General features: G+C 41.6%; 1 protein-coding gene across 5 annotated transcripts in view; it reads left to right on the plus strand.

Annotated features, from left to right (window-relative positions):
- CELSR1 (cadherin EGF LAG seven-pass G-type receptor 1) overlaps window positions 1-25,312 on the plus strand; it is a 168,427-nt gene that overhangs the window by 127,707 nt on the left and 15,408 nt on the right. For 3 of the 5 annotated variants that reach the window (XM_032105934.1, XM_032105930.1, XM_032105932.1), the window contains exons 13-25: window positions 445-586; window positions 2,288-2,408; window positions 3,529-3,712; window positions 4,509-4,610; window positions 6,443-6,537; window positions 6,853-7,062; window positions 9,705-9,888; window positions 12,636-12,779; window positions 13,921-14,122; window positions 14,457-14,624; window positions 17,001-17,127; window positions 17,503-17,703; window positions 22,559-22,733. In XM_032105934.1, coding sequence (XP_031961825.1) covers window positions 445-586; window positions 2,288-2,408; window positions 3,529-3,712; window positions 4,509-4,610; window positions 6,443-6,537; window positions 6,853-7,062; window positions 9,705-9,888; window positions 12,636-12,779; window positions 13,921-14,122; window positions 14,457-14,624; window positions 17,001-17,127; window positions 17,503-17,703; window positions 22,559-22,733 — 2,055 coding nt within the window. The remainder of the gene's footprint in view (window positions 1-444; window positions 587-2,287; window positions 2,409-3,528; window positions 3,713-4,508; window positions 4,611-6,442; window positions 6,538-6,852; window positions 7,063-9,704; window positions 9,889-12,635; window positions 12,780-13,920; window positions 14,123-14,456; window positions 14,625-17,000; window positions 17,128-17,502; window positions 17,704-22,558; window positions 22,734-25,312) is intronic. The other 2 variants (XM_032105935.1, XM_032105933.1) reach the window with 1 other exon arrangement.

A 25,312-nucleotide genomic window follows, 5' to 3' on the forward strand; every position in this document is an offset into this window, starting at 1 on the left:
CTGGTTTTTTTTTCATTTTCTTTCTCAGCCTTTTCTGCTGTTGAATTTCAGTCTCTTACTCTGCATCCTAATCAAGATACTTTGAATGTTTTCTCTGTTTTGGAGCATGTAGCCAGCACATGCTGTCAGCACCCAGCACAGTCACCTCCCATACATGGAGCAAGAGAATACAAAACTATTTGTAGCACATGCCCTGAATATAAAACTGGGAACCAAAGGCACAAGGGTGCCTCAAGCATGGTAACAGACTGTCTAAAAGAATGGCTTACTATCATTTTGTCTGAGAGGGACAAGAGTGCTTCATTTCTGACAGTATCTCAGGGGGAATCTACTGATTATTGAAGGTGTGTTATTAGTGTAAAAGCTTAAGATAGACAGTCTTTTGGAGACATGCAAATCGTAAATTACAGTGGTTGCGGTAATTTTCTTACCTTGTCTCCCCAGGGTACTTTGGGAGAGACTGTGTTGATGTATGTAACTTGAACCCATGTGAGCATGTCTCCACATGCGCGCACAAACCTAGCTCATCCCACGGCTACACCTGTGAATGTGGACAAAGCTACTATGGACAGTACTGCGAAAGCAAGTAAGAGAATTATTTTTTTCTTGGTTTCTTGATCCTTCCAGGTAGCTCTTCCTCTAAGGCAGCAGTCCTCCCACTTCCTTTTCTGCTCTAGTAAACTTTTCTGTTAAAATCTGAGTGGTATTTTAGACTCCCTTGCCTTTTGGCATTCCTGAGCTCTTCCCAGAAGCTATACAAACTTCCATGTTACTCAGGAGCTGCTTTTCTTCATCAGCAGCTCAGGGGCTCAACCAGTTCTGCTGTGTTACACGGCACTGCATCTCACCTTTACCTTGTAGTGGGCTTAGCCTGAGTTTGCTCTCCATCTCTCCCCCAGCTTCCCCAGCACACAGAACGATGCACCATTTTGGTGGCCTGTAGCAAGATAAAGTCACTTTGCAGTTTGGGTCTAGTCCCTGGGGTGGCAAAGAGCCATCTGTTCTGGACAGTCTGGGAGCCTGTGTCTGTTGCTTTGTGGGTGAAACGTGCTGATTCCCTCGTCAGCAGCTTCCTGGTCTCAGATAAGCATTCAGCAACCAGCCTTATCCCAGAGGCGGCACTTTGATTTAATGTAATATGGGCCATTCATGATGTGCAAATGAAGTGCATTTGTCTGCCCATTTAGAAATGGCTCATGTGATGTTTCCTTCCCTTTGAAAACTGCAAGCTTCTTCCTCTGCCTTTTGTTGTGTGGGCTTGCAAATATTGGCCATGCTGTTGCCAGATTTGTCTTTCATTCCTCTGGATTAGTGACACAGAGACATTGTCCCTTGTCATTATCTGCTGACATCGTGTCAAGTGCAACATTGTGGTTTTCATAATCTAAAGCATTGAAGTACTAACCTAACTGTAAACAAAATTGGTAGTGGTCTTCGAAACAGATGAAAATAGCTTTTCTTTCCTAAAATGAGCAGCAGGGAGGGATGCCTTGTGCATTTCCCTGACCCCAGTCTCAGAGTTGTTGTCGTTCAGGCTGTTGCTTGACTAAAGACTCCCAGCTATCAGAGAATCAGAGGTCCCCTTGCCAGAACTAATGTTGGGGCATCTGTGGGGTAACCTGCTCAGAGGCTCACCCAGAATAAATAATAGCAGTGAGAATTAGGGTTTTTCTTCAGCAGGTGTGGCCTTTGGCTTGCTGCTTAGCTTCCAGTGCTGCTGCACTCAGCCTGAATCATAGTCTTCGATCCATAATCCAGATCAAAGCTGCCACCCTTCCCTCATCCATGTCCCCAGCCATGGGCCCTCTGCCTCCCCGGTGGCAGACCAGGGCTTTTCAGACCCTGTAGTGATCTGCCCGAGAAAGCCAGGTGAGCTGAAAGTAGTGGCTTTTCTCTACAGGATGAGCTTACAGCCAGCTTTGCACCTGAGCTGGTATCCCTGTAGGCTGGACAAGAAGCCCTCCTGCCCACAGAGAGTGGGCACATAAAGTACTGGGGAGCTGTACACCAAGGCAGTTTGTGGTGGTAGGTAAACCAGGGCACAGGCTCAGAGCCACCTGTACTTGAAAATATTTCAAGCATTCCCTCTACGGTTCCATAGCACTGATATTCTATATTTTCCTGTATTATAGTGTATATATATTTATATATGTATTGATTGCTGGTTGAGATACATTACACTCGATAAGGTTATGGAGTTGAATGCAGATTTGGCCCAAAGCTTTTTTGCACACTTTTTAAGAGGAAACTTAAAATAACTGTCTTTCAATCTGATTTTCTTTAATAGGATCGACCTGCCTTGTCCCAGAGGTTGGTGGGGAAATCCCATCTGTGGCCCATGTAATTGTGAGACTAGTAAAGGGTTTGATTCTGATTGCAATAAGACCAATGGAGAATGCCACTGCAAGGTAAACAAAAGAAACCAGTCTTAGGTCAAAATTTCTGTAGTTTAAAAAGTAACTGTACCACTAATAATTACAAGTGAGTATCTGAGACAAAGTACACAGAGTTGTGCTTTGTATCACATATATATGTATGTGCACAGTGGAGTTAACCATTACCCAAAACATTTTGCTGGCACCATCCTTCTCCAAATCATACCGTACAGCTCTTATCTTATTTGTGTTTGGAAAACCGAACCGAGAGGGTGAAAGCCTGGCTCTGATCTCTGAAGTGCAGCCTGGTTTATCGGGGGAGATCAGACTGGGGTGCAGAGGAGTGTCGGTGGGGTTTTGTGTATCACAAGTGAGTAATAGCCATGAAACAGCTCGGGCCAGCTGGGTGAAGCTCTCCCCTGTGCAATGGCCAGCAAAAGGCCTGACAGCTGGAGAGAGCTGAAGGCTAAATGCTTTCCGCAGTGCCATCTCTGATGAGTTTTCCGTGGACAGGCAGGGACAGATGGGGGACATCGGAGGGGAGGAACCTCATCATGAAGGTTTTACAAAGGACTTCTCACAATAGGTTTTACAACTGGCTTGAATGACATCAGAGGAGCTGGGCCTGTGCAGACTGGCGTCTGTGAATCTGGCCCCCTGCTCCTTCCCAAAATGCCAGCAGGACACACAGCAACTGTTGCATTAAATGGAGTCAGTGGGGTGCCAGCTCCACGCTCTTGTTCAATCGTAATACCTCAGATCAAAAGCATGTACAGAGGTGATTTGAATATGGGATCATTGCTTGCTCTCCACCCTCTTCATGAAACACAAATGCACAGTGCGGGAAGTTTCCTCAGTGGCTCGTTCATGCCGTACAACAGCAGAATTGCAAAGCTGCGAAAACTGTAAATCCTCCAGGAGTATGTTTGGTGGGCACTGGCAACGAGTGCCCCAGGAGTAATGTGGGCCATGTACCTGCACTGCAAATGGCAGTGCAAACCCTGGGTCTCTGATAATAGTAATGTAATTTTTATCTGTGCTCTGCAAAATTAGCCCTTTTTAGGATGTATATGCTGCTAGAGCAGGTCTCAGAAATACAAGCATTTTGAAATGTAAGTCAAATACCTGGTGTCTATCATTTTGGTTTTTCTAGGCCAATTACTACAGGCCCCAAAGCAGTGACACCTGCTACCCCTGCGACTGCTTCCCATCTGGCTCCCACACGCGCGCCTGCGACATGGAGACGGGGCAATGTCCTTGCAAACCTGGCGTCATCGGGCGGCAGTGCAACCGCTGCGACAACCCGTTTGCAGAAGTCACCGTGAGGGGCTGTGAAGGTACCTCCTGGCCCGCCCGCGCTGCCCGTCAGCCGTGCTGCGGTGCGGGAGCAGAGCCGCTGGCAGCGGGCACAGGGGGGACGCCGCGGTGGCCGCGCGGCTGTGTCCTGGGGCGGTGTGAGCCCAGCAGGATGGCTCCGGCAATGGGGGCTGCAGCAGCCTAAGCATACACCCCTCCTCCTAGATCTGTGCCAGTATGACTCATGGGGGCTGGGGAAAAGGAAAGCAAGCTCTTATCTCTTTAATTTTCCTCAAATGGGGGGAGCAAAAGACTGACACCAACTTTTCTTTAAACCTGAGTTGATCTGGCAGTGCAGTATTTTCTTGCTGAGCTGCAGCTGAAGAGGCAGGTGAGAGCCCTCACACCTTTTGCCCACAGACGCTGTGCCGTGCGCCTCGTGCACTCTGCCTTTCTTCCCCATCTTGTCCATCCTGCCTTTCCTCTCACCCACCCACCCACCATCCTTCTGTGATCAGCACAATGCTGCTGCAACAGCCGTCTCACCACAGTGTGTGGGTGAAATGAAACAGCAATGTTTTCCCACAATAAAGGGGCAAGCAGAGATAGGCAGAGCCAAAATCCGGAGCCCCATAATCATCCTGAGCTCTCCTCTGTCTGTCCAATCTGCTGGATAAGGAGCAGCTGATGGGTTACAGTTTAGAAGGCACTGCAGAGGACTGGTATCCTGACAGGGCTTTGGAATTACAGGAAGGTCCTTCAGGCAGGTTGAAATGTCTCATTGTTGTGATTTTTATCTTGTCAGAAAAATTGCATCATTTCTTTTTCTACTTTCAGTAATTTATAATGGCTGTCCCAAAGCTTTCGAGGCTGATATTTGGTGGCCACAGACCAAGTTTGGCCAGCCAGCTGCTGTGCCTTGTCCTAAGGGCTCAGTGGGTAAGTTCCCTGAGTAAATAATTACCTACTTTATCTGCATGCCTCTAAAGGAGAAGAAAAAAAAAAAAGAAAGAAAAAATGTGTACATAGGGAAAGGCATTAATTCATTGGGTCTAGACACTGCAGCATAGCTCATGCATATCATGAGCAGAAAAGTATAGCTAGTTGAAATCAAAGAACTGTTAGAGTACATTTGGAATACTAGCAATAAATAAATACAAAAGTACAGCAGATAAACATGTACAAAGAACAAAAATTTTCTATTTCCAAAAAAGCAGAGTCTTGTTTGGTTGGGCTTTTTTTGCTATTTATCAAGCAGTTCTTACACATGTAACTTTTAGTTTCTAGTGACTTAAAAGTGCTCTTTAGCCATACAGTTCCTCTGGTCAAAGATAAAATTAGGAAAATCGTATTCCTGATGACTGTTTTACTAGGTTTGCAGGCTACTAAAGCTAAGAGTTGCAACAAAACTCACATTTTTCCACACGATATCTTTTCCATAAGTGAAAACAGCTGAAAAACACCTTTTATAAAGTACATGAGCTGTGCTGTTTTGTACAACAGGCAAATTACAATCTGCTTTTTCATATATGTCTCTGAAAACATGTATCAAATTTTTGAAAACAGAGTTCCCAATCTTTTCCAATGTCTGTTCTATGGGAAATGAAAACTCTCTCTTGGTTCAGGACCTGGTAGCTCTCTGCTGTGAGTGCTCCTTAGGCTCAGGGAGTTATAAATAGTTATGTGACTGCCCGAAATATTTATTGGGGGAGGCCACTGCCTATAGGTGTGCACAGGATTTGTGGTCAACCTAGCTCCTGTTCTAAGAATTTTTAGGTGATAGAATTGATTTATTTTTTTTAGGTGAAGAATATTTTGGTGATTAAACAGTATAAAGTTGAATTAAAATGGGTTTTCTGCACTGTTCTTGTGGTTGATCCAAGTGTCTTTTCTAGCAAATAGACTGGCAGGCAATGTTGCTTATAGTAATTGCCCATTCTAAGCAAATTCTAGATCATTCAAAAAAGTAAGCCTTATAATAATGAATATTCAAACTAAGAATCTGAGGCTTAATTGTATTCACCTAGTCATGAAAGAGAAATAATATAATTAGATACAGTAAAATTAATTATAGTTCTTATTTAGATATTGGTAATTAAATGGGTTAGACACATGCAGTATGTTACGTGCAAATTAAGTAGCACAAATGTCAATTTTGAATTTGATTACTTGCAATTCATGGTGAAGGATCCTCAGCCAAGAATCACATTTTAAAATTATTTGACAAATAGTACAAAATATAGTAGGCTAAATTAAACAGTAAGCTGCTCACAGTCCATTTACAAGTGGCAAAAAGGCAATTATGCATGTTGGCTGAAGTGTTTAGCACATGCAGCATGCAGATGTGCTGGCGTGTGTTGCTGTGAATACAGCATTTGTCCAGGTCGGTCTTCCTATGTAGGCTATTGCATAGAAATCTCAGTAAGGGTTGGTTTTCAGGAACACTTAGGAAGTGCAGAGTCTTTCTCTTATTTGGTATAAATAAATGACTGAATTAACTTGAGAACATTAGGGCAGTGAGGCTGAGAGCAGTGGGGCAGGGCTTGGAGCTTGCCTGACTTTTCTCCAAAGCCTGGGAAAAGCTGTTCCTGAAGATTAGTAGACTAACTTTTCTCTCACAGGAATCCCCAGTTTGGAAATTGAAATACATATGTAGCTCTAAGCAACTTGAAAATGTAGGAAATCTGAAAGTCTAGGATAGTTGAAATCTATGAATATTTCCCCTGAGCAGTTCGGAACATTGTTTGCCATTGATGCTTTGTTTCCTTCAGGAAACGCCGTTCGCCATTGTAACATTGAGAAGGGCTGGCTGCCTCCAGAGCTTTTCAACTGCACCACCAACACTTTTGTGGATCTAAAAATCATGGTAAGCTGTGTTTTCTCAGGTTTCCCTTTATTTTGTAAATAATGATCAGTTTGGACTCCATTTTGATATCCCTGCACTCAGTCTTTTGACTGCATCCTTGAACACCCTTATTTCCCATTAGGACCTTTGTGCTTTTCTGGCTCTCACTTATATTTGTGATTGAGTTTTGTTGCCAACTCTTTCTCAAGACAAACAAAATTTTGACCAAAAAATTCCTTTGTGCCTAAATTATAAAAAAATCCTATGATTATGATTGTAACTAGAATGAAAAATACCCTACATAATTGGGTTTTTCTTCCTTTTTATCTGGTTCAGAATGAGAAGTTACACCACAACGAGACCAAGCTGGATGGAGACAAAACCATATGGATCGTGAGAGCGCTGCAGAATGCCACCAAATACACACACAGCTTGTATGGCAATGACGTGAGGACAGCTTACCAGATGATGATCCGGGTCCTTCAGTATGAGAGCCAGCAGCAAGGGTTTGACTTGGCAGCCACAAGGGACGTGGAATTCAATGAGGTAAGAGAAATACTGTATACTGTGCTGAGCCCTTACAGTTTCCCTTAGAAGTTAGGTGGCTGTGGGTAATTAAATTCATCTTTGACCGAGGTGAAGTGAATATTGTGTAATTGCTTAATCTGTTCCACAAATAAACCTTTCTTCTCAGATTAGAATGGAAAGTTGGTTATGCATGTGTCTATGCACGCACATGTGTGTGTAATACAAATATAATATAAAGTGCTTTTCTAATAAATATCATCATAGTAACAGCCAAAAGCAATATTCCCCGTATGAAAAAAAATCATCAAGTTAATGTGTTTTTCCTGGCTAAAATAGTTTTGTGTACTACAGTTGTTTTTGTTGTAAAACATGCCTAATGTGATCATGTTCATTTAAATGCGCAGCGAACCGAGTCCAAACCAGTTACTGACTCTGAAGGTTTCCACTAATTCGGTTTGAAAACACTTGAATCACGAGTTGGTACATTGAAAGACATTCCATATCATATTGGTATTGTATGGCATATACTAAAATGTGTGCCAGAGAGCTTCTGCTACTCAGAGCATCCATGAAAGACCCAGTTATTACCAAAGACCTGACCAGGGCTAGAGAACAAGCTGTAGCACCCTCCCTGTCTGGGAAAATATGTGGAAAGTTGTGGTGGAAAAATGTGAAATTTGGAGGAAGTTGGGAGTTTTATGTGGTCTGAAAATGTGAAGGCTGGACGACCCATGTCAGGCTTGTAGAGCTTTTCTCAATCCCATGTGTGCTGTGAGGTACTGTTCTCCACTCTTGCCCATACTATTTCCAAAATCCCGGCCATAGCACAACACAAGAGTCCAAGCTAAAATATCTTTTTGGATCTGTGCTAGCAGAGCCCATAGCTTGGACAGCAGCATGTGGGATGACCTTCCATGGGCCAAGACTGGCATCTGTGCTGGCCAAAGGCCGTTTGGCTCCCTTAGAAGGTGTGCTACACCCAGGTCACTGCTCACAGTACTCCAGGAGAACCAGATAGGTCAGGCAAACTTTGGGGTGAAATTGGAGAGCCTGTGCAAAGCCAAGCTGCACCAGGAGAGGATGTCAGTGGAGAGTTAGGAGCAGGAAGAAAGGTGGCTGAAAAAGTTCCTTAGTGTCTTGGGCTGTACAGTTAACAGAGAGTAAAGAACTGAAACATTTTACATTTCAGATGCACCAGATTTTCAAATACTCTGTTTTTTCTTTCCTGTGGGCCATGAAGTGGGCCATTCAGATCTTGAGAAGGAACTTAATTTCTAGCATGTTTTGTTAAGCAGAAATAAGAACAATAAGCAAAAAAAAAAAAAAGTTTGGAAACCTCTGCCTTAATTTATTATTCTGTGCACTTGGCACCGAGATTCATACAGATGATGTTTTCAAGAACTCCCTAAATATTTTAGGATAGGTCAGGAATTTGAAAACTAACGAGTACAGCTCATGACTAAAAGGAGGCAACATCCTAGGCTGAGGGAGCACAAAGAGAGAAGGAGGGGTTTTTTTTATAGTCCCACATAGAAGCCTGAAAAATAGATAATAATAAAACATAAATAATGTTCACAAACATGGAGGAGGCCTGGTACCAAGTACAACATGAGTCCCCTGCATTCCTGGGAAACATGTCGGGCTTCTCACCCTAGGTAGAGGTGGTCATACTGGGAGTCTCTTTTAGCTCTGATACATGTTTGCAGCCTCAGACAACACAGACAGGATACAGACAGCTCCTTCTCAATGAAGCTTAAATATTTGTCTTGGCTATTTTAGAGCTTGTGGTGATTAACTCCTACCATCATCTACACAAATTTTACTTTAGTTAGGAATTAGGTTTTGTTACAACAACATAGTTCATATGTACACCAAGGTTAAAAACTTCTTAGCATCTTTCTCATTTAAGCTATTTAGCACTCACTTTTGGGGTCGATGTCCTTCCATTCAGCCTGAGGGTCCCTTTGCATATTTTTCTAAGAAAGGGCAGAAGAGGCAGGTCTTCAGAAAGAACTGCCTTTTTAATACCATTTGTAAGCAACATAAAAATGGGGAGACAATAACATGATTTAAGTTTTCTTATGTATTTTCAGGTTTGTCTATGCAAGCTAATACTCACTCTTACCATTCTTCACCATATAAGTTGTCTTTTTTATCTAGGAAACAACAAAGTAAAAGAAAAAATTAAAGGAAAAGAGGAAATTATATTTATATCCATGGCTTTCTTTTGTTTTTCAACAAAAAACCGTTATTTCGATTTCTCGGGAAGTTCCTCAGTGTACCTACTAGGAGCTGTGCTTTTCATGTGTCTGTGTCTGATCTCTCAGAAACAAAGAAAACATGCATAGATTTTCCTCCTGCATTTTCTTGCTAGGTTTCCTGTCATTAGGGGAAAAAAAGTAGGCAGTTCTCTTACAGCCTCCAATTTTGGATTACTTTGCTCATTAAAAGTTTGGAGGGATTTTCTTTACATGACTAAAAAATCTCAGGGTGAGTAACTGGTGTGCATGTTTTTATATGGCTGCAGTAGAACATGCCTGCATTAAAATATTTCATTGTACACTCACCTGAGGCATTCAGGCCAGTCATTTTCAATACTTCTCACTTGAAACCCAGCACTTTGTTTGTTTCATAATTTAGGCTTGTACTTTATTTCTCAGAATATTATCCAAGTGGGTAGTGCTTTACTGGACCCCGGCAACAAGGAGCACTGGGAGCAAATTCAGAGAACGGAGGGTGGCACCGCTCACCTGCTCAGGCACTATGAGGAATATTTCAACAACGTGGCCCGGAACATGAAAAAAACCTACATGAGACCTTTTGTTATTGTCACCACTAACATGAGTGAGTATCCATTGAAAACTGCCATTTTTCTTCGAGTCTTAAAAATGTGCTGGATATAGGTGCAAGTTATTTGTTTTAATAGAACCCACGGAGAAAAATCATCGCATTAGTTTCCAATCCAGTGAGCCTTGATCCATGTCTTTCAGTTGCCATGGGGGCCTCTTGGGAGATGTCTGATCCGGGTTCCCCCTGGACCATGCCACTGCTCCATGTGGCTTTTTGTTGCAGTCACAGTAGCGTAGAGATAGTAGGAAGGACTAAGTTTGTAAATTAAGGTAATGCCTTTTGAGGCCAACTGATATAGTTGAATGTAGTAGATCTCATTTTTGGTGGAATCACATCAACACCACCTGAAGAATTATTGCAGTACAAAAAAAAAGTAACCCTACTATTGATTTTATTGCATATTATTAATCTTACTAGCATAGGAATGGACTTCCCAGGGAGATGGTGGAATTCCCAGCTCTGGAGATGTTCAAGAAACAACTGGATGTGGCATTTAGTGCTGTGGTCTAGTTGACAGGGTGATGATTGGTCTAAAGTTGGACTCAATGATCTTATAGGTCTTTTCCAATCTAGATGATTCTGTGATTCTATAATTATATCTCTGATTTTCACATGCTTTCCTAACCTGGAACCTATCCAGAAAATCATAATCTGTAGAGATTCTTGTGCTGAAAGGTATTTTCACAGAATCACCAATCCTTCAAACACCATCCCAGTCTTGCAAAACCCATAATCAGAGCAAAATCCATGGGATCCAAAATATCCAGAATGGGTCTAAACTGAGAAGGAAGCATCAGGCATACCAAGACACCTTCCCCACCTATCACAGGAAATATGTCCTCTGACAAGCAAATAGCAGCTCCTGCGCCTGGGACTGTGATGTATTTCATAGACATCCCTGCAGTGCATATGCAGGTGAAGCACAGCAGCCGCAGCCTGGTCAACTTCTTTCCCCATTTTCTCCCCTGCCCTCCCTATTTAGTTTTCTTCCCAGCTACAAACGGTCTGAGCTGAGAGGGTGTTTGTGATAGTCCTGCTCTGAGTGGGAGGTGAGATGGAGCCGGGTGACCTTCAGAAGTCCCTCACAAGCAGCATTGCTATCTGGTTTTTCTTTCAGAGGTGCTCTAAACTATATCAGCCTGAACTTGTATTTAGCTTTTCAAGCTATTGCTTTTATTTCAGATATGAAGAAGGCTTATGTGCTAGAAGTTTGTCTTATTTTCCCAACTACACCTGTTGGTATAAGAAGTGAATTGGCTACAAACCTTGTCCCAAGAATGCTTTATGTCCACAATCACAGGGGCAGAAAACCAAAGGCATGGGGCAGTCAAGTTACAAAGGCTGTAGCATCCTGCATCAACAGGCATAGATTATTGTTGAACTAAGCCAAACTGAAATACTTCGATTTCTCCTTAATAAACCAAAACTGAAATATTTTCTTTTGATTCAGGACTATGAGAATCAAAATATTTTTACCTTCATACTCAGAAAAAAGTAAGCTCAACATTTTAACGCAATTGAGCTGAGATGAAAACAAACCCCAGAATTTCTTGCAGGTTGTAAATCATGATTTTTTTTCAACCAGTTCTTCCTGTGTAAAAACGTGTGAGCTTGAGAGGGATGAGGCAACTCTGGCTTGAAAGAGGTCTGTTTTCTTTTGAACAGTTTTTCCAGGTGAACATGGTGTTAATAGAGTTTCCTAATGGCTCATCTGGGAGTTATTTAGAAACTAGGAAAGGAATGGGAATTTGCAGGTCTTAACGTGGATATTTCTTCATACAGAAACTTGTAGAGGATCACACCTTTTGGTGTAGGGTTACCCCCAGGACATGTAAAATGGCACTCAGTGATTTCACTTAAATGAGAAACTTAAAGCCAACTCAACAGCTTTTAAATATTTTGGCAGCTAAACAGGCAGAGATTATGAGGTAAGCTAGGGAGGAACTGATGATGGAGGACTAAGGAGTAGTCCCAGGTAAAATGCATGTTATTTTCTTTGGTCAGCTGACTTCGCAATCCAACAGATGTAGAACTATGTTTTTGAAGTAGTAGATTCAGTCTTCCCATTAAAAAGCAAGTCTAAAATTGGAACATGCAGCACACACTGGAGCAAGCCAGCAGCACATGGAGAAGCTCTGTGAAGCAGGAGCATTCACTGAACAGCAGCCAGGGAAAAGCCTCTGTGAAACCCCAGTCAGCTGCTGCTGGAGAAGTACCAGCAAAGTGATCTATGTTGAGATGGGTATTAGGAAAAGTTTCTTCACTGAAACAGTTCTCAGACATTGAAACAGGCAGCCCAGGGAAGTCACCATCCCTGGAGGTACTTAAAAGACATGTAGATGTGGCCTTTGGGGACATGGTTTAGTGCAGGACTTGGTGGTGCTGAGTTAACAGCCGGACTTGATCTTGGAAGTCTTTTCCAACCTAAACAGTTCTATGGTTCTTTATTTCCAGGGTTTGCAGTAGTGTTTTCATAGTATGAGATACTGTCTTGTGAATTCCTTTCCACTGAAAAACAAATGTATAATTTGATAAATGTAACATAATGCTGTCATATAAGCTTTTAGTTGTCATATAAGGTGTTAACTGAAAAAAATTAAATTTTACTTTCTATTTTGGGGTTTAAATTTTTTATCTGCATTGTGCAGATATTTTAATCTTTCAATAATATTTCATTGTGTTGCAATATCATATTTGAATGCATTGAAGTTAATTTTATGGGAAACTTTTATCCCCTCCAGTTATTGCTGTTGACATCTTTGACAAGTCTAATTTCACGGGAGCTAGAATACCACGATTTCATGAGATTAAAGAAGATTACCCAAAAGATCTGGAGTCAGCTGTTGTCTTCCCTGATACTTTGTTCAGACCTTCAGAAAGGAAAGGTAAAACCCTTCTGCTGCTGTTTGGTTAGCAATTATGACCAGCTCCCAGGGAGCATGATTGATCCTCGGGGAGCAGAGTGGTACTAGGGTGAGAGCGGGGTGACCGTCTGCACAAGTGAACATTATTTAGGGATGGAGCAGCTGTGCATACTTCTGAGGCATTTGCCTGCCGGCAGCGATGGAGGCATGGGGGGCTGTGGGACTGGCTGTACCTGTCTGTCAGGTCTCGCTTGCAGCCCCTCAAAGCCCTGTCAAAGTGGGAGAAATGCTCTCTGTTCCCACCAGGATAGGATGGGATGGCTGCCCAGCACTGCAGTCCCACAGCCGCCTTCCTCCAGTCCCTGCAGAGTTAGAGGGAGGTGGTGTGAGAGATGGAGATTCCAAATCTGCGAGCAGACAGAGGTGTTATCAGAACTAGGCAGCAATGAAAAGGTCTTGAACTGGGTGACGAGGGAGAATACATGGGGAAGTACCTGCTTCCCAATGTCTCTGAAGCACCACAAGTTTTTTTGGACAAGGGGAGAGAGAGTAACTTAAAGTTCAATACATGTACCATGGCTGAATGTCTTCAGAATGGGGAAATAGTAACTCTTCCGAAAATAATACATAATAAGCTAATAGGGCTTCGCGACTTTTTGCTTAGAAACAGGGTATCTGCTTCTATGATTTGTATCTTTTCTGTAACAAAAAAGGGGAATGTGAATTTTAAGAGAATCTTCCAAAGCTGAAAGCTCATTAAATGACAGAATTAGCAGGAAGAAATCTCATGTGACTACTTGGTGTATTCATTAATTCTAGTTTTGCCATATATAAAGGTACATGCAATTTAACAGCATGCATAATGTTTTAATGTTCTCCTTACGTTACGCATGGGGTACTTATATATTTCTGGACCTTTTAGCTTAGAAATTGCTTATTTTCTAGCTAGACTAAATGGCTTTTCACTCTTCAGTGGTTGATTTTCAGCTATATAACTATGAATTGTGCTGAAATTTTATTAAAAATATGGAATATAACATTAGGAGCATGCTGAGTGCTCTAAGCCTAGAGTTGTAACAACTGTAATGTCATTGTATCTTTGCAAAGCAAAATTACCAGTTTAAATGGTAGCTCTGAAGCTGTGTTTGTGTTAATTCCATAGCAGTGCCTACAATGAAGCCTTCAAATCAAAAAATACCCTCTAAGTTAAACAGCGATGCGTTCAGCCCTGAGAGTGCTTTTGCAAAGAGAAAGAAGCGACACCCAGATGTTGAGACACATCATACCGTTGCCATGGTCATTATATACCGATCCCTGGGACACCTCCTGCCTGAAAACTATGATCCTGACAGAAGGAGCTTGAGGTAAACTTCAAACCTGTTTGTGAATTGTTCAGATCCCTTCTACTCTCTCTGAGTGTGTGGGGAAGACAGAGCTGCTTTTATACCAGCCAAATGCCATCAGTGCTGCTGTCGTCACCACAGTGCTGTCTCTTGTCCTCCTCTGGCACACTGTGGGAGAATAACTGTGCCAGAAGTGCCAGCAGTTTTTGGAAACACATTTGTATGGAAGGCTGATGGTGCACCTACTTCACTTTCTGAGTGGAAGCAACTGGAAATCCTTTATTTGCAGAACATAGCAAATCAGTGCTTTGCATTTTAATGTGTAGATCACTGTGCAATTTTTCTCCTTGTGCAGATTGCCAAATCGCCCCATTATCAACACACCTGTAGTGAGCACAGCCATTCACAGTGATGGGGAGATTCCTCCCAACCTGGTGGAAAAGCCTGTCATAGTGGAGTACGCCATGCTGGAAACAGAGGAGAGAACGAAGCCTGTCTGTGTCTTCTGGAATCACTCCATCATGTATGTCTTCTGCTTGCTTTAGGGCTGTGAATGGCAACTGTCTGAGTAGCAGGAAAGTCCTGCCTGGGAAGATAATTCTGGAGAAAAACCTGTCTTGGTCTGTTTATTCAACTGACAACTGATTTTTGATGGAATAGAGCCATGTAGTCATTTCCCATCAACCTGAGAAAAATGAAAATAATTATCATAACTTCTCGAACAAAGGATTAGCCATGTGGTTTCTAAGAAACACAGTGCTGTCATGTCTTTCTGCAGGGTTCATTTTCACCCAGAAGTAATAAATCTCACAATTTCCTTGTATTTGCCCATGCTTTTTGCCCACAGATCTATGTCTGGACAGGCATAGTCCGACTCCAGTGTCTGAATTCATAGCTTGTCTGAGGTCTTTAAGTCAGGATTTCCAGGAGATGATTCAGCTCTTCCATGGGCTGAATCTTCTCCTGTTGCACTCCAGTGACTATGGACAGAGTCCATGGCAAGCTGGCACCTACCCTTGGTGCCTCAGCCAGGACCAGTGCAAAAAATTATAAAACCAAATCTTCATTTTGGTAGAAATGAGGATTGAGGTTTTGCAGATAAAATTAGGAGTAAAGATTATAAATTTCTGAATCACAAATCTTTTAATCAAAAGTCAATGCAAAGGCAGTTGCAGTGATAAGAAACTTTCATTTCATCAGCTATTGTGGATTTGCTTTCATTTGTTTTAGTGAAAAATTGGAGGGAGAGGAAATACCTTCTTTGGGACTTTAGACCTGTTCCAGTTTATGGAAAGCAACTGTAATATATAAGCAGAATATAAGGAGAGGGTATTTGACTCTCTAGGAGGGAAGTGTTAGGAAAAAGATGAAAAGTTCTGAAAATGATTCATTTAGGTTTTTTGCATTCAGTAAAGTTCAAGATAAAGACATATTTTTCTTGAAAATGAGAAAAATTATATGAGCTGGAACTGTGTATGCTGATGTTCCATTGGTTTTATGGCATTGTGGAAACAGCACAGTCCTGTTGAAGATATTTCAAGAGTGTGGATAAAACAAAGAAAACGTGTTGAGAGGTAACCATATCCATATTACATGTTCACAATATTGTAACTATTACATACATATTGCAATTTCCAGCTACAAACCCAGGTACACAGTGAGAGGATGATATGGTCTGCCCAGGGGAAGGGGAATAGCTGTTACTTGTTTCCTAAGGACCCAAAAGCTCCAGTAAACCTATGGAAAAATCCCCTAAAAGGCAATATCCTGGGCTGGAAATAAAATAGCAGACTAACCTAGGAAATGTGTGCCTCCTAGTCAAAGGCTTCAGGAGTTTATGTCATTTAAAGGGTTGAAGACACAACAGAAATCTCTTATGTTCGCAGTAATGAACGCCTCCATTTGCCCTCATGTGAAGTAGTGTTTTTGCTTGTATGCACAGATGATTCTGCTGATCATGAGGGAATGGCAAGCCCTCTTTCATAAATTTTTAGATATTGTATGAGCTCGAATAAGTCATTAGCTCTGAAGTGATTCATCTGTTAGCTATTTGCTGGCAACTTCAGTGCCATTGTTGTCTGTGTTACGTCTTCCTACAGCCACAGTCGAAAAGCAGCTCTTACGCTGCATGTAATGAAAGAGCTTTTAGAAAGTGAATACTTTTTGAGAGAAAGTGATATTAAAATTCAACAAATATTTTATTGCTGAATGAAAAAGAGGTCCTGTCATATCTAATTAAAAACTCTTCCAGTAACTGCAAGACTATTTTTATTACTCATTAACTTTAGAATAGAATAATTAATATTGATACAAAATAATTTCTGAAGTCACTGGAGTTAACCATAACTGCACAGAGAAGAATTTTCAAGGCAGCAGTTCCTTCCCATTGTTAATATAAGAGATCTTCTGATATGAAATATTATTTATTAGAGAAGGTTGTAACCTTTTATTGTGTACTTTTCGGAGGAACTCTATAATGATATCATATTGCTGCTGAAACATATTTCATGTGACTCAAAAACATGTATCCCTCTCTGGTTCTGGTATTATTTACCTTGGTTACAGTCATTTTATTCTGTGCAATCTCTTCTGCATGTTGGTTGTGTGGTCACTGACCCAAAAGCAAATCTTCTAAATTTTTTTTTTAAACTCAAAACAGACTGTTATAAACCCACAAAATCTGGGTACCAAAGCCAGCTGTCTTATCAGAAACTACTTCAACTGAAGGCCTTTTTAAGTTGATGATATTCTTTCAGGCAGGTGACAGCTATAAATAATTCTGTCCTGGTACTTACTGTCCTCTCTGGTTGTGCAGCACAAGCTGCCACAGAGGACAGTAACAGTGGAAGGCAGGGGGAGATCAGAGGATGGCTCTCAGAAATGCCTTTTTTCCCCACAGGATTGGTGGGACAGGTGCCTGGTCCTCCAGAGGGTGTGAGCTGTTTTCCAGAAACCAGAGCCATATTGCTTGCCAGTGCAACCATATAACCAGCTTTGCCGTCCTGATGGACATTTCTAAACGAGAGGTGGGTGATGTCAGGCTCATGATTTTTGGGGTTTTCAAGGGCTTTGACTCAGAGCTTAAGCTTTGAGTGTGACTCAGGACATTGTGAGCAGATTGATCCCAGTGTCAGGAGTATGTTGTCCATCCCTGACAGCATCTGCTACTGGGTTTGCTGAAAGGAGCTTCTTACCTGGTTGGTGCATCCTCTGGGTGCTGCTTATACACACTCAACATGTTTAGTGACGAAAGAGGTGTCATCACCCAGTCCCATTGGTCCTAAAGTAAACCTGTATGTTGTCTCAGTAGTAATGATAACATTGACATTCTGGGTAGTAGATTTGATTGGAGGAAAAGGAAGGGAAACCCCAAGAGGTCCTGTCAATCTGTCTTTCTACAGAATGGGGAGGTGCTTCCTCTGAAGATTGTCACTTACACAACCGTATCCATCTCGCTGGCGGCTTTGCTGATCACCTTCATTCTGCTGGTCCTGATCCGCACGCTGCGTTCCAACTTGCACAGTATCCACAAAAACCTGGTAGCTGCCCTGTTCTTTTCTGAGCTTGTTTTTCTAATTGGAATCAACCAGACTGAAAACCCGGTAAGACTTACTCTGTGTTCGTTGCTAGAGTTGTTGTCACGCTTTAATTCAGGGGGTTCATATTGCAGCTTTTACCTTCTCCCATCTGTTTCACTTTCTCCTCTTTTTGGCTTCTCTTTGGCTTCAACAGTAATTTGAAAAAATCAGATTTTTAGTACATTCATGTGTGGTTGATGTCATTAATAGCAATGGCAGGCAATAGGACTGTATCTTATTTTCAGAGTATATATGACAGCAGCCCTGTTGAAGGTTTATCCCAGGAACTGAACCCTGAATACTGATTTCTTCCTTCCTTTCCATCAGTGTGTTTTCTGTCTTGCTGTGTCTGTTCAGTAGGAGGCTGTCCAGTTTCTCCTGCAGCAGGTACCTCCCAAGCCCAAATGGCTCCAGGTGTTGACTGATAGGTTGTCAGCAATGTGGTGCTGGGCAGGTGCTAATATGCACATTGTACACCACTGGCTATTCTGGAGAAGCCACTTGCCAGGCATGGGACAGCTTGCTACATCTGAGATTCAGGAGGAAACCTGTCACTTTGCTTTGTGCCTTCCAGCCACTGTGATTGATGGCTTCAGCCAATCACATCTGTTGGCAAAGCTTAGTGCAAGGATCTCCAGCACTGGGCATGTCAAGAAATGCAAATTATTAATAGATTGAGGACAAGATAGATATAAACCACACATGAAGTGTGTTCTGTACTTGAGACCTCATTGCTCTCTTAACCATACATGTAGTCTTGCTGCTGTTTCTTTGTAGCACCCATCCCAAAACCCACAGCTGCCATTCAGACAGTTAAGAGACAGACAAGGGCTCCAGCACTGCCAGGCTGCACAGGCACCTGTGCCAAACAGGCTGGACAGTGATGGGGGATGGCATGCAATAAAATGTATGTCCGTAATAGATAGGAAGAATATTCAAAATAATACTTTAGGGATTATCTGAACACTGAAGGAAATTTATCTCCTAGAAATCCATTATTGTACATGTTTCAATCAAATTTTTTAGAGGGAAGTACAGTGTTGAGATGAAAACAAAACAAAAAAACAACAAAAACATCATCCTGATTTCACATTTTCCAAGCAGAAGAAATAGGAGAATATACCTACATTCAATGAATATCATCACCATCATGGTAGTGACACCATGGTGCCTAATCACACAGCCTCATTTGCTGTATAACTTAATCCTACACCATCACTCTGGCTTCTAATATCCACTTGAGCTATAACATGCATTTTAAAAAGTACCTGACCTTGACTAATTTCAGCTTCTGGTAACTGAGTGCTGACAAGGACTTTTCCTCGTAAATTTGAGAGACCCCTCTTATAAAAACTGTCTTGCCAGGAAACCTCTGTTTAATAGTATTTCTTTTGGAAAACTTTATAAAACTAAGGTGCTGAAATCATTCAATTTCTAAGATTCAGGTTTGTCTGACAGGTATTTTTCTGGGCTTCTTCTCCCACTTTACCTTTTGAAAAACTGTGAATGCCAAACTGGGTAAAGCTTTCCAGCTGGTTGTGTCACTTCCAGTCCCATATACCAATATTCCCCTTTACCAGGAGCTCAGGTCCTTTATCTGCTGCTATGGTGAGATCTTCTGCAGTGACCTGCCTCCTGGGATATGGTCTTATGTCATGTGTGAATTTGTGTTGTCTTTGTTTCATTATATAAAAGTTTGCATACTAAAATAACTTTGCTCAAAGGAGCTCACCTTGCCAATTGATCCACAGCACTCCGTGTAACTTGACCTTTCCCATGCCTTGCTGACCACACCACTCGTTTTTCACTGCATTTCACTACCAAGGAGTTTATAATCTTTCAGTTCTCCAACATATCTACTGAGGAGTTGAGGGCCAAGTCCACATCCCTGCAGAATTTTACCAAAAACTATGCAGTAAATGATGGCTCCTCATTTCCAGATTTCTTTCATAATATCATGAAGCACCAAGCAAAAGTTTATAAAAGTAGTAAAACAGTTCATTCCATCAATACCACAAATCCTAATGGTTGTACTTGGTGAGATTGTTCTCTTTCGCTCCTTCTCATTTTCATGTTTTGGGGCTCATGGTGTGATCATGTCCTGGAGTGTTACCAGGACTCAATGGTTTTTGTAAATGGTTTAAAGGTTTCACCCCAAACCTTGAAACATTTACAAAGATCTTTAATTTACAGCATGTACTTCATGTGGCAGAAAGCTGCTCCTTACAGCCTACCCAGTCAATTTGAGAAGGTAGGAGGGCTGTAAGCCATGTCTGCTTGAGACAATTATTCATCTGTCTGTGTGGAATGAGAGTTGTCTAACGAGTCATGCACTGATGAACATAAAGAGGTAAAGAATGCTGGAGCACAAATAATGCTGTGCTGCTTGGCATCCAGCCTGGCTTTTATGGGTTTCTGTAAATTAACAGTCACATTTCTGGGTGAGGTTTTAATCTTTCCCTGGACTATTGATAGAAAGTGATTTATTTTCTTTCTTTTTTCTTACCTGAAAAAGGTAATGTTCAGGGCAGCACTCTACTCATATGCATGTGAGAGTAGGAACAAAAAAAGCACTGCTTACATAGAGGGAATAAAGATGGTTTATTTGGTGAGCCACATTTTCAATACTACTTGATGTTATTATAAAGCTGATGTAGTAAGTGAATCCAGAAAGTTGGCGGTCTTTGTATGATTCTTTTACTCAGCAAAGTTAAATAGGGAAATGTACATTTCTGAGCATTACACCATGAAAAACCACTAAAAAGTCATGCCAAAGTCTGAAAGCAGGGTCAGTGCTGCACGGGAACAAAAGGTTCCAAAACACAATGTAAAACATTTTCAAACAAGAACTGAATGGTTGCACAAAGTTCTCTTAATTCAAGTTTGTCAACAGATCCTTGGCAAAATCCTTTGTTCGGCTTCTGAAAGGAGAAAGTTAATTGCAAGATTACAATTCAGGTGTCGGATGCTTGTGGTCATTCCTGTTTTCACCCATCAAACTGTTAAGTTGGGAGAGAAAACTGGTTAGCAAATATTGCAGAAATGCAAGTATCTGAAGGTCATAGGTTGAATTCGAGGTGGCCATTTGATCACAGAGATGACTTCAGCTACCAGTTTGCCCATTGTAGCTGTTACTTCTAGTCACACTGTGGACCTGATCTCTTTGGTTTCAGCAGGTCCTTAATTTTTGCTGCTCTCAGCCTGGCAGAGCTCAGTGATCCACTTTGTGCTGCTGATGTAGTGTAAAAACCAAATCCAAACATAGGACTGGAAGCTCCAGGTCCCTTTGTTCCTAGCTGAAGTCATGAACTATCCAACCAGCATTACCCTGCTTCTCTTTGTCCGTATGGCTTCTTTGCCTGACTGCAAGTAGCACAGCCCCAAGAGAGGGGTAGAGCAAGCATTTCTGGACCCAGAATATCCTACAGCCTGGTGATTAGGGTTGTTTTCTGTGTGGACAAGAAGAGGGTTAACCCCCATGCTCAAGCCAGGTAGAGACAAGAAGCCACTCTCCCACTTTGTAGTCAAATACCCTGACTTTGACATTAGGTAAAAGACTGGTCTGCAGGGTAGGTGGTGCTATACTTCTGGCTGCATCTTTTAGTCCAGTGATAATGACCAGGCATCCTCCATGACTTGATGAAGTACAGATGTGCAAGGTCTTCAGGGTTCGTCACTGAAGGGCAGAGTGCAAGGACAAAAGAGATGGCAACAGCCTTACCCCATGGATGCATCCATGCTTTTGCTTCTCAAATTTTTTTTTTTTTGAGAAAGAGTCCCAGAAGAGGAGATGTAGCTGGAATAGATAATTTCAGATCTGTGACAGACACATAGGGGCATAATAGTTGGCTGACTTTATGTTGGATTGTAAGATCCTGCCGAAGTTTGTCTATTTGTGACATTTCACTTAGCTAGTAAGAAATTTCTCAAAGAAAGGGTGGATTTCTTCCACACATCATCTGTAGCTCATGTTCAGCATGTTCACTTTTCCTTGCCTGAAGCTTCATGACTTACTGTCCCCAAAACGGAAGTTTTCCTGAGAAGGAACTTTCTCAGGGACAGGTCCTAAACTGAAGGCCTAAGATCTTCTCACACATCCCCCCCACCTCTGTCAAATATGAGAAGACTTGCTTTGTAGTTTTTTATCTACTAATAAAACAAAAAATATAGTCTACTTTAAAACAAAAGAAAACTGTACCAAACTAGCATACTTCCTTTTCTCTCTGGAAAGAATGTAGTGTCAGAAAAACCCATAGAATGGCTGTTGATGTGGCAGTGGAAGACCCTGAGTAAGCGCAGGGCTGAGGGTGGCTGTTCTCAGGGCAGTTTATGGGCTTTGCAGTGAGACCAGTTTAGCTGATGCAGTTAAACATGCTATGGTTGAATTCACTGTAGTGGCATTGTGCAGGTGAGACTCATACACCAGGCAGGGCAAAGGATCTTCAGCCTCCAGAGGAGCATCCTCACCTCCTGCTCTGCCCCAGGAGAAAGAGCCAGGAGCTCTGCCAGCCCTGCCCTTTTTGCAGGCAGAAGGACTTTGGTCAGAATAGCTCAAATCCTCACCTTTGCAGCAAGTATGCACAGAGAAATTAGCCACAGAACAGAGAGGGCAAGGGCAGTGACTGAAAGTGTGTTGGGTTGATAAGGGTGAAGCTGAACCAGATTCAGAACAGGTGACATAATTTACTTTAAAAAAAGAAAAATCTTTCACAGTATGAGCAGCTCTTCTTAAACTCTAAAAAACTTATTAAAGGCAGTATATTTGTTCTGCCAAAATCTTTTTATTACACTTGCCATTAGCTGCACAGGGGGAACTGGTGACTCACCAGGTTGTGATTCAGAAGAGCAACTCTAATTTCCCTGCCCTTTCCCTCTGCAGTTTGTGTGTACCGTGATTGCCATCCTCCTGCATTATTTCTACATGAGCACCTTCGCATGGATGTTTGTGGAGCAGCTCCACATCTACCGGATGCTGACTGAAGTGAGGAACATCAACTTTGGGCACATGCGGTTCTACTACGTTGTTGGCTGGGGCATTCCGGCCATCATAACAGGTACCCTCAACCACCCAAAAAAAGCTTTGTTTCCCTGCTATCTTCACTGGCCAGGTTCAGGGAAATTACCCCATCCCAGACAGCCAAGGGTGTTTTCCTGAACCAGGGCAGCACCAAGCCATATCTAGCAGAAGTCAGCCCGAATTTGGCGGATCTGTGTACCAAATGTCTGTTGCCCCAGCTGAAGTGATATCGATGGTTATGCAATAACAGGGACACACATTAAATTAGGACTTGATAACATTGCTTGGGAATAACAGTACTTTTATTTCAACAACTTTGCCAGTAGCTTTCAGGAATTTTCCTTCCCTGTGCTGGTACCTCCAGATATGGACACACTGTCTCTGAGAGAAGTAACTGCAGTGGCTTCAGAAGCAATCCTGCCCACAGGATATTACTGTCCTTCACTGGACATTTCCACTGCCTACCCTCAACCAGCAGTAAATACATCCTGAAAGGAATTTCAGCGGCTCTGTTTCATTTGGCATAAAACCAAGCTGGGAATACTCAAGCTGCCTTTTACTTAATTTTGGATACAAAGGTTGTAACTTCCAGTTGAGGAAAAGTAATGAAAAGCTGGAGGCAGTAATCTTTTAAACCAATCCAGAGTGATCCACAGGAGCACATCCATCTCCGCCCTCACCGTGCCTATTTTTGCCATCAGACATTTCCAGTGCTACTGTAAGCACACGGCGCTGTGTTAATTCAGGCAGACAGCTCCTCAGGAATTGTGCTTCACAGAACAGTTGGAGTGGAGTTTTTTGGTTCAACTGTTTCAGCATGTATCTGTTTCCATATGGGAAATCAGATCATAGGCAGGCAGTTACCTTTTATGCAATTAGTGTTATTTTTACAGATAATAACATACTGTCAGCAATGGCAGAGGTTTAGATGTCTCTGAGATCAAACAAATAGCTATCGCTCATGTACACTTGCAAAAATATTATGGAACAAGTTAAAAATACATACTTGTTCTTTTTTTCTGTGTGTTTTAAGAAGGTGTAATACCAAAACACAGCATAGGCTGGTACAGTTTAATTCTCTCTTCAGAGAGCTGGTAAGTTTTTCCATATCACTTTGTGCCTAAATAATTTCTACTTCTGTCAATTTATAGTAGAAAGCACAGCCCAGGAGGTTCTGCCACTCTAGACGTATCCCAGACATTTTAAATAGAAATTGTCCTTGAACTTCTGAAATGTTTCAGACCTATGTGACTTTTATCAGTACATACAGGACTACTACAGTATTTTCAGGAACACTGAAGTGCAATCAGATATTTGGCAGCATCATTTCTGGCAGAAAAAAGTATCATTAAATAACAAAAAGTAATTACATTTCAAAACTCATTATCTTTAGAAGAACTTTATTGGAAGGAGTTTCTGCTTCAGGTTTACTTTCTCTCCTGAAATTTAAATTAATTTGGACCCTCTCAACAGCAGTGTTATGCAGTCTAAATATCACAAGCATACCATTTTTCTACTTAGATATTGCTCTCTGTGATAAGGAACTATTTTGCACTTTTAAAACTTTCCAGGTTGTGTCCTTCAATTTAATCTCTGAATCTACTGAATTTGCAGTTCAGTTTAAATGAAAAGTCAGATCCCTATTACTGAAAAAGTCAGGGGATTTTGTGAAATGAAGGATAAAGGAAACGAAGCCTTTAGTTTGCCCTTCCAGGCTTATAAATCATCTGAAGAGAAAATTGTTTCATCATAAATTGCACAATGTAGGATTTCTTGCCTCTAGATAACTTGTTACTGTACATATTTTAAATAAGCTTCTTTATAAATTTTAATTTCTAAACAGTAAAAAGATTCTAGCTTCATAACATGAATCTTAAACATTATTTATATTGCTTTATGAGAGAAGGATTGTTTATTTTTCTTAGTAGTGGTATAGTCTAGGTATGGGAAGAAATTTTAGTCTTGGGACATGCAGGGGACTTTTTTATTTTAAAGATAAATACTATTTCATCTTCATCATAGCTATCCTGAGAGGGAAAAAAACCAAACCTACAATAGCAGTGGCTTTTTGTATATAGTTTTTTCTACTTTCTGTGCTCAAACTGATATTCATTTCAAGTGGGACATAGTGGTCTTAAGGCATCTGTGATGGGAGCAGGCTACTTGCAGAAGGGAACCTTGACCTTTAGAAGGGGATAAAACTTAGTAAAAGGTTTACAGAGGAACACTCAAACGGGGAAGAACCACATTTAATCACAGCATAGAAATGCAAATTGCCATGAACAAGAATAGAATAGAATAGAAGTTGGAAGAAGGCTTACAGTCATCAAAAGAGTATGGATCTGGAATAGTCCTCCATTGGGAGTGATAGTGGAACATTTTAAATTTGCTTTAAGCTTGCTGATTTTAAAGTGTAGTTTGATCCATCTTGGAGAGGGATTTTATTACTTCCTTGCCTGAGGAGCAAAGGGCTGGATTTGGCATCCAGCAAGACCCCCCCAGTTCTGCCTGTCTCTGTGGCAGCACACTAGCTGCTTGACATATGTGTGCAGTAACAGCTTTGCCATGGAGACTGCAGTACTTGTGTTAAAACAGGTTCTTATGCAGCCCTAAAAC

This window comes from Corvus moneduloides, chromosome 4 (genome assembly GCF_009650955.1).
Source record: "Corvus moneduloides isolate bCorMon1 chromosome 4, bCorMon1.pri, whole genome shotgun sequence".
Taxonomy (NCBI): domain Eukaryota; kingdom Metazoa; phylum Chordata; class Aves; order Passeriformes; family Corvidae; genus Corvus; species Corvus moneduloides.